At 47.4% G+C, this 9,843-nt stretch overlaps 1 protein-coding gene across 1 annotated transcript; it reads right to left on the bottom strand.

Moving 5' to 3' along the window:
* Positions 1-464: 464 nt before the first annotated feature.
* Positions 465-9,374, bottom strand: KBTBD11 (kelch repeat and BTB domain containing 11). Its single transcript, XM_032215009.1, has 2 exons — positions 9,149-9,374; positions 465-3,391 (listed from the first exon to the last, which is right to left on the bottom strand). Exons 1-2 carry the CDS (start codon positions 9,171-9,173, stop codon positions 1,434-1,436), a joined length of 1,983 nt encoding a protein of 660 aa, XP_032070900.1. The 5' UTR covers positions 9,174-9,374; the 3' UTR covers positions 465-1,433.
* Positions 9,375-9,843: the final 469 nt, after the last annotated feature.

Genomic DNA, 9,843 nt, shown 5'->3' with positions numbered 1-9,843 from the left:
CTTTTTGTTACATTTGTTATATTTATGCTGATAAATAAATAAAGGGAGACTAGTATAGATCTATTTCAAGCTATTTAGCTCTCATCAGCTAGCCATACCCATGTTGGGAATCGAACCTGTGCTCTATTGCCTCTTAGGCAGATGTGTTAACCATTGAGCTACAGAGCTCGACTCCTTATCAGCCAGCCAGGGTGAGAGGTATATATTTAAAGTCTTTAATATTTAAAGTCTCTTAGGCACAGGTTCGAATCCCAGTAAGGGTATGGCTAGCTGATGAGAGCTAAATAGCTTGAAATAGATCTATACTAGTCTCCCTTTATTTATTTATCAGCACAAATGCAACACAAATGTAAGAAAGGCAACAGTAAAAATATTGGGCTTTCTGTCTGGATGGTCTCTTGTAACGAGTCGATAGACAGAGAAAGGAAGCAGTAGGCTTCCTCCCATAATTGGGGCATACCAGGGGTTGTGACACTAAATATATATATTTCTGATCCTGCCTAAAAAAGTTGAACATGGAAAAAAAAGGAAACCCAGAACTGAATAGATATATTGGTGCTTTTCCCCCCACTTTCCTTCTTTTTCTAACAGATGCAAATGGGAGAAAATGTTACTTGTTTCAAATCTTATGTTTTGCTTCTGTTAATCATGCACAATTGTTTTAACTTCCTGAGGCTGCGCAACGGCATGTCTTCCATAACGATCTCATTAAACTTAAAAATGCAAACAAGAAAAGATGATGAGGTGGATGATCGCCTATTGTTTTTTCACACGAGAACTTTTTTTTTTTGGCCTATTAAAACTTCCAAAATGGCATACTGATCCCTTCCCACATTACAAGCTCCTAGTTCTCCTGTGGCTCCTTCCTTGCATCCAAGAGCAAGAAGACCAAGCAGAAAGTGCCTAGAAGAATCTCTTTTCAAAGATGCACAAAAAAAACACCGCCGAAAGCTGAAATTCCTTTTTAAAATGGGTTGTTTTCTGGTTTTTACACAGATCCAACATATTTCTAGATTGGAAAGGGAGGCAGACACAGCACAACAATTAAACCTGTTTTAGCAGCTTTCCACTGGCTGGTTAACACGAATGCCAAGAGATGAGTTCTTTCCTACATGAAGTGCAGTAAGGAAGCCTTTGAACAGCTGGCCAACACTTTTAGGTGGGACACAATAACCCCCCACGCTGGTGCGTGCATGCATGAACTAAAGACATTTCTGACAATGGTCTCCTCTATACCCTGGAAGGAGTTGTTACATACTGCTGCCTTTCCCCCTTCTGCTACTTCTATTGCCTTTGGGGCCCAACCATCCTCACCACCCAAGACCGAAGAGCTTGTGCCAGCCCTCATCCGTGCTTCAGTAAAAGCCCTACATTGTTGACATCACAGATAAAGGACTGCATGCTAAGCAGCGACCCGAAGGCCAGGCCAGCTCTCACAAGGACAGAGGACTCTCTGGCTCCCCAATTTTTTCCTTCTCTGGGAGGATCAGCACAAATGGGAGGAGGAGGCCTTTAGCGTCGAAGGGACTTTTGAGCAGTTCTGTGTCAAAGGTGCCTTTCAGTCCCCCGTCCGCTTCCACCTCGCCGTTCTGAGCCAGGTTGAAGCTCAACATCCCAGTCCGGTTGACGCAATAGATGGCGCTGCCCAAGGCTGCACAGCGGAAAGGTTGGACGGGGCTGCCGGCGGGGCGAAAGGAAGCGCACTGACGCCAGTGCTTGGCCACCGTATTGTACTGGAAGACTTCCACTCCGCCTCCGCCCGGGCCCTGCTCCCCGCGGCTGCTGCTCACGTCGAAGCGGTAAATGAAGCTCTTGTAGGCCACCATGTCAGCCGAGCGACGGCGGCTGCTGTTGTAAGGACACTCCTGCCACTCGTCCCGCTTGGGGTCGTACTTGAGCAGCCGGTAGAAGAGGGAGCCCCCAGACACGTAGATCTCCCCGTTGCAGGTGGTGGCCTCGTGCGCCACGGCGAAGGCCCCCTTGGGCAGAGGGGCCACGGGGCTCCACCGGTCCGAGCGGGGGTCATACTTCTCCACCGTGAAGAGGCATTCCCCGCCCACCGCGTAGAGATACCCGTCCAGGGCCAGGAGCTTCAGCTGAGAGCGTGCCTGCCCCATGGGCTTCACCTGGCTCCAGGTGTCCGTTAAGGGGTTGTAGCAAAAGACCTTGTCCGACAGCTTGGGCCGCTGGTCGCCAGTGGCGGCGGAGATCCCTCCGGCCAAGAACAGGTAGTTGTAGAGGACGCACATGGCGCATCCCTTGGCGTTGGCCTCCTCGGGCAGCCGCGTGAGGACGCTCCACTCCTGGCCGGCCTCCTGGTAGCTGTAGAGCAGGGCGCCGGCGCCGCCGTCCTCCAGGGAGGCCACCGAGGACGGGCTCTGCGGGCGGCTGCTCTCGCGGCTCTGCGGCCGGCTGCCCAGCCGCTCGAAGGCGTCGCTGACCTCGGCCACCAGCAGGCAGGCCCGTCCGGCCTCCAGGCGGCGGCGCAGGATGAGCTCCCGCTCGGCGCCGCTCAGGCGGCCGTAGACGGCGGGCTCGCGCAGCACCTGCAGGTAGTGGTCGGCCATGAAGCGGAAGGCGGCTTCGCGCAGCTCGGCCAGGCGCTGCTTCTTGGCCAGGCAGAGCAGCTGGTAGCAGTTGGCCAGGCTGAGCTGGGCGCGCGCGGCCTCGGCGGCGCAGTGCAGGGCGCAGGGCATCTGCAGCACGCGCGCCCCGCTCAGCACCTCGGCCAGGTCCTCGTGCCGCACCTCGGCCATGCGCGCCGTGTACACGTACTCCAGCAGCAGCCGCAGCGCCGCCAGGCTCACGCCCTTCAGGCGCAGCACGTCCCGCGAGGATCGCGCGCGGAAATAGTCGCTCTGGGCCGCCAGCGCCGCCTTGTGCGCCCGCACGCGCCGCCCGCACACCTCGATCACCAGGTCCGGCTCCTCGGACGACGCCGCCGCCGCCGCCGGCGAGGGGAAGGGACGCACGGGGGGCGCCTCGCCGGGCGCGTCGGAGTCGGGGCTGCCCGCAGAGACCGGCGAGGGTTTGCCGCGGCTGCCGCCCTCCTCCTCCTCCTCTTCCTCCGACTCGGCCGCCGCGCTGTTCAGGTCCCACCGGGGCTTCACCACGCCGCTGCCCGACGACGAGGAGGAAGGAGAGGCGGCCTCGAGCTCCGGACGCGGCGCCTGGTCATCATCGCCGCCGCCGCCGCCGGACGAGCTGAAGCAGAGCGCGGAGCCGAAGCCGCAGGGCGCCTGCAGGGGAAGCGGCGCCTCCGGCCCTTCCTCGGGGGCCACGCTCGGCTCCATCGCCGGGGACCGCTCGCCGCCCTCGGCAGCCTCTCCCGGCTGCGGCTGCTCCGTCTCCCCGCAGCGCTTCTTCGCCTCGCCGCCGCTCCCGTTCTCACCTGCGGAGAGGAGACAAGACAGCGCTGAGTGCTCCGCCGCCCCCGACGGCTCCGCTCCGGCCCCTGCGCGCTCTCGGGCCCCGCCGGACGGGGCGAGAGGGAGGCGAGAGGGAGAGGCAGCCCCGTCGCTCCTGGCTGAACTTTTGAACTGCCAAGGGCGGCCGAGTCTCCGGGCTGCCCGGGGCCGCTGAGCCACCAGGCGGGGCTTCCCTGGGTGGCAGCGCCGAGCTTAAAGTTCAGCCGAGTTTCTCGGTGCCAGGAAAGGCGGGCCAGGAGGGGCTGGGCCGGCCTCTCCCCCTCCCTCCCTCCGCCCCTCCCTGCCCTCGCCCGGTTCTCTGAGATTTTCTTCGCGCTTTTCGTTTCTACCCGTGTTTCCTTAGGCATCCAGAAGAAGAATATAGCAATAGCAATAGCAGTAGACTTATATACCGCTTCATAGGCCTTTCAGGCCTCTCTAAGCGGTTTACAGAGAGTCAGCATATTGCCCCCAACAATCTGGGTCCTCATTTTACCCACCTCGGAAGGATGGAAGGCTGAGTCAACCCTGAGCCGGTGAGATTTGAACCGCTGACCTGCTGATCTAGCAGTAGCCTGCAGTGCTGCATTTAACCACTGTGCCACCTTGGCTCAGAAGAAGAGGAGGAGGAGGAGGGGGGGGGAGGAGGAGGAGAAGAAGAAGAAGAAGGAAGAAGGAAGAAGAAGAAGAAGAAGGAAGAAGAAGAAAAGGAAGAAGAAGAAGAAGAAGAAGGAAGAGGAAGGAGATGAAGAAGAAGAAGGACGAGGAAGAAGAAGAGGAAGAAGAAGAGGAAGAAGAAGAAGAAGAAGAAGGAAGAGGAAGGAGATGAAGAAGAAGAAGGAAGAGGAAGAAGAAGAGGAAGAAGAAGAAGGAAAAGGAAGGAGATGAAGAAGAAGAAGAAGAAGGAAGAGGAAGAAGAAGAGGAAGAAGAAGAAGGAAAAGGAAGGAGATGAAGAAGAAGAAGAAGGAAGAGGAAGGAGATGAAGAAGGAGAAGAAGAAGGAAGAGGAAGGAGATGAAGAAGAAGAAGAAGAAGAAGGAAGAGGAAGAAGAAGAGGAAGAAGAAGGAAGAGGAAGGAGATGAAGAAGAAGAAGGAAGAGGAAGGAGATGAAGAAGGAGAAGAAGAAGAAGGAAGAGGAAGAAGAGGAAGAGGAAGAAGAAGAAGGAAGAGGAAGGAGATGAAGAAGAAGAAGGAAGAGGAAGGAGATGAAGAAGAAGGAAGAGGAAGGAGATGAAGAAGAAGGAAGAGGAAGGAGATGAAGAAGGAAGAAGAAGAAGAAGAAAAAGGAAGAGGAAGAAGAAGGAAGAAGAGGAGGAGGAGGAGGAGGAGGAGGAGAAGAAGAAGAAGAAGAAGAAGAAGAAGAAGGGAAAGGGGGGGGGTCGGTTTTTGCTAAGCAAACATTTGGCCTTACTCCAACTCCTGGCCCATGATTACATCTCCATAGTAAGCACCAGAAATGTCCTGCCTTGGTCAATTTAATTCTGCCCCTAGAACAAGGCTCTCCGAATTTATCAACTTTAAAGAAGACTTGTGGACTTCAACTTCCAGGATTCCCCCCAGCCAGCCTGCCAGCCAGCTGGGGAATTCTGGGAATTGAAGTCCACAGGTCTTAAAAGTGGCCAAAGTTGGAGACCCCTGCCCTGCAGAAATGTTACAACAATGATCTCTAGAGATAATGCAAATCTAGGCAATCGGCAAAGGGACGTATAATTAGCTTTGCTGAATATTATATGCTTATGAAGTTTAGGAAAAAATAGTAGTAGTTTGCCAAACTTGGACCCTAGGAAGCTAAATTAATACACCTTGCCCTTTTGGGTACACACCTGTTCATCAAAAAGATTTTTTTAAAAAATAATAATCCTCTTTTGCAGGAGATATTAAAACGAACAAGAGTGTGGGAGAAGGTTGAATCTTGGCCTCTACTCCACAGTACTTGACATATCAATGATCTAAATACCATAAAATGTTGGGTTTTGAAAAACAAAAGTTTAAAAATACATCTGGAAATCTCAAGATCGTGTAACAAAAAAAAGTAGAGAATTTTAGTTATTTGGCATTGCATTTGCCATGCTGAAACCTGACGACATCATTGCAAGACAATGCTTCTGAAAACAAAATCTATTATGACAGCCTTGCTTCGATATTTTTACTCAAAAGGAAGATTTCTCCTGCAATAAAGCAACATGTTTACTGGTGACAACACAGCACAACTGTTGGTAAAAAAAAATTCAGACCTCTTTTAACTGTTCTAGGTTGTGGGGCAAATTCTATTATACGCTTGAAACCTGGCAATGCCCTTTTACAACAAAGGCTTGGCTAAGCTCTATTAAGTTTTGGTGGCAAATCTGTATTTTAAAAACAAGGAAGGATTGCTTCAGGAAATGCCAAATGCATCCTTTGTATGTGATATGTGATTTAAACAAGTAACTTAAAAAATTGGTCAGATCGGCATTGATCCTGATTATTTACTTTCCAGAGGTATTTGCACAAAATCAGAAGCGAATTTTATGTGATAGTTTGGTGAATGAAAGGATGCTATGAGTGTGTGTTTCAACGCTAAACCATATCAGCAATATTTGGATGGCCTTTTTAAGCATGGTGTTGTAATCGTATTTATTATTTCAATTCATTCCCTGCCATTCCATCCATTAGCTGCTTAAAGTTAAGTAGCAAGAGTAATAATTTAAAATGGTTAAATCCAAGTTTAACTAAACTAAAAACAATCAGTGCAGTTCAAATGATTTAGAAAAAGGAGGTCCTAACTCCTTTTAAAAATGTGGAGAGAAAGGGAGCTAACAGCAACTTACAAAAGATTTCCAAAAACCAATCACAGTAATTTTTGAACATTAAACAGAGGTTGAGTTTGCAGAAAAACAATGATGTAACTGTTTTCCAAAAAGCCAAACATCATTAAACCATCAAATTTGGCATCAAATCATATACAGATTTTCAAATGTATGGTGACTTGCTATGCAATATTATAATACTGAAGACCTGTCAGCCTGTTATCATCTTCTCACCAATACCTCTCTATTCAAATATGACTGGAAATAAAAGTGGATTTATGGTGTCCACCTGCTCCAAGCGCTTTCCAAAGCTGATGTATACTTGAAGTATCCATTAAGTGAGACTAACTTAGATGTGTTTTTAAATTTTTATAGTTTGCAACAATCCTATTAAAGAAGTCTAGTCCATACATATAAATAGCCTGTTACAGAACCAAATGATTTGTCACTGTAATTAATTTTGCAATTTATTTGCTTGCAATTCAGATTATTTCTATTGTTAATGAAAATTGGATTAGTGGACATAAAGGGCTTCTGGCAACAGATCATCTCATAAAAGAAGAATGGGAAGAATGGCTTTGCAAGGCATCTTGATAAAGTCATCTGCAGGTCTTTAATTAAATACAAAGGGAGAGGATGGCCATTACTTAGAACCACATCCACAACCAGACCTGAATATTTTATGACCTACGGGCCACATCTTGCCCTTCAACTGTCCCTGTTGGGTCTGCAATGTTGGTAACCTCAGGGCAGGGCAGCAGAGGTGGGGCGGGGGGGGGGTGAGGGATAGCAATAGCAGTTAGACTTATCTACCGCTTCATAGGGCTTTCAGCCCTCTCTAAGCGGTTTACAGAGTCAGCATATTGTCCCCAACAACAATCCGGGTCCTCATTTCACCCACTTCGGAAGGATGGAAGGCTGAGTCAACCTTGAGCCGGTGAGATTTGAACCGCTGAACTGCAGATAACAGTCAGCTGAAGTGGCCTGCAGTACTGCACCCTAACCACTGCGCCACCTCCACAACAGTCCCAGTTTCTCATGTGGTCTCTCGGGAAAATTAATTTTACAACAAGGAAAAGATAAGAGGAAAGAAAGGGGTACTTAAGAATACCCTAGAAGATGCGGCAGAGGAATTTAAGGAGGACAACATTAAAATGCTCAGGTGCTTATACAATGCAGAGTAGACAAAACACAGGAAGAACTCAATCCTAGTATAGGATGGCATATGTGATATGGTAGGTATAATTGCAACTTGGTGGGACACGATCTATGTAACATGGGGGAAGGTATGCAGTGAAGTACCTCAGCTTCAGTCCTGGACCCAATAATTTTCAACATCTTCACAAATGATTTAGATGATAGACTAGAAGGGATATTGATAAAATCTGCTGATGCCCCAGAGCCGTGGAGAAGGATGCCAATACTCCAGAAGACAAGTCAAGATTCAAAAGGATCTTGATAGACTTGAATTTTGGGTCCTGCCCAGCAAAATGCTGATGAGAAATGTTAGAGATCTGCATTTAGGCAGGAAAACCAATGGGCGTGTAAAGGATGGATGCCACCTGCCTTAACATTAGTACTTGAGACAAAGATCTGGGTATCTTGGTAGACAACAGATTAGGCATCAGTTAGCAAAGTACCACAGATGCCAGAAAAGTTTTTGACTGCATCTATAATGTCAAGATAATAGGAAATGATAATATTATCCTGTGTTGCCTTGGTCAAACCACATCTAGAATGGAGCCGAGGTGGCGCAGTGGTTAGGGTGCAGTACTGCAGGCCACTTCAGCTGACTGCTAAACCGCAGTTCAGCGGTTCTAATCTCACCGGCTCAAGGTTGACTCAGCCTTCCATCCTTCCGAGGTGGGTGAAATGAGGACCCAGACTGTGGGGGTGATATGCTATTGCTAATACTGCATCCAGTTCCAGTCTCTACAATATAGACACTGGGGAACTGGATAGCAATAGCAGTTAGACTTATATACCGCTTCATAGGGCTTTCAGCCCTCTCTAAGTGGTTTACAGAGTCAGCATATCGCCCCCAACAACAATCCGGGTCCTCATTTCACCCACCTCGGAAGGATGGAAGGCTGAGTCAACCCTGAGCCAGTGAGATTAGAACCGCTGAACTGCAGATAGCAGTCAGCTTAAGTGGCCTGCAGTACTGCACCCTAACCACTGTGCCACCTCGGATAGAGTACAGAAAAGAGCAACAAAGATGACAAGGTGTTTTGAGGCTACATCTTGTGGTTAAGAATGGTTAAAGGAACTTTGTACCTTTAGCCTAAAGAGGAGAAAGCTAAAGGGAGATACAGTAGCTGTTCTTCTATATACGGAAAGAGGTTGTGGATTTATTCTCCAGAGAACATGAAAGTAGGACAAGAACCATTGGGTTCTTTAAAGTAAAAGTTCTCAACTGCAAAAATCCAATCATCCAAAGAGTTATTTAGAGTGAAAGATCCAAACCTGAGGAGGAATTTTCTGAACGTGAGAACAATTCACTTGTGAAACAGCCAACCTCCTGAAGTTACGGATACACCATCACTGGAAGTTTTCAAAAAAAGACTAAACCATCATTTGTTCAAGATGGTATGAGGACTCCTCTACTGGGCAAAGGAGTGAGCAAGAGAGATACCCAAGGTCCCTTACAAACTCTATGATTTTGAGATTAAATATTCCTCCTCAGGGAAGACAAGAGGTGTGTTTCACCAGCGTAATGATAGGAATTGCAAATGTAATAGAAAATATTTTAGTCTTAGCAACAGCATATTTATTTAAAAGGATTTACTTTGAGGCTAATCCTACAAAAGCCTATTCAGACTTAAATCCCACTGCTTTTAACACAGCTTACTCACTAACATGCATAGGGTGCCGTCTTCAATCACTTAAACCTGTCAATCAATGGCAGCTGAAGTGTTAAGGGTTTTTTTTAATAGTATTTTTCCTTATATTACCTGAATTTCTTGTGATGGATGGCATCCTTTGTATTCCTTCTTCAAAGGATTTGAGAATCTGATCTTTTTTATTATGATGATTATATTTGACTGTCAGTGGTCAGGCATTCCAAAATTGTTTCAGTGGAATAAATTAGCTGCAATACTGTGTATTTTTTTCAAAACTTTTTTGTTGTGACTGCAAGACTTCAGCTTCAAAGAGGTCTTCTGTTTATTAGGAGGCCATTGGCTCTCTTCGCCATCTATATAATTAAAAAAGAAAGTTTTAATGATCATGACTTTTTTCAGAATGAAACAAATACTGCAGTACATGTTTTGTCTGGAGTAATTCCCACAGAGGAAGTTTTTATTATAGTTGTATTCCTTTTAATAGTGGGGTTTGAATACCATAAAATAAACACATCAGGTTTTTTTTTTCCTCATGGGCAAGTTCCTTTGACCTGATGTAAGTCCCCAAATGGCACTTCATTATCCTGGTTCTTTACCGCAATGAGATTGTAACATTTCTGTCCACTAATTAGGAAAACCCATCTAGGAATAACACCATACAATTAATCCAGTGCAGGAAATAATGATCCAGGGTGGAATTTTAAGTTTTTGCCCACATCAAAAGGTTTACCCAGACCATGAAGATGAAAAACATGTTCACTAGGAAAGTATTCGAAATGAAAATCAGTTCTTGGATCTCAGCATAA

This window comes from Thamnophis elegans, chromosome 4 (genome assembly GCF_009769535.1).
Source record: "Thamnophis elegans isolate rThaEle1 chromosome 4, rThaEle1.pri, whole genome shotgun sequence".
Taxonomy (NCBI): domain Eukaryota; kingdom Metazoa; phylum Chordata; class Lepidosauria; order Squamata; family Colubridae; genus Thamnophis; species Thamnophis elegans.
This window is presented reverse-complemented; position numbering and strand designations above follow the sequence as displayed.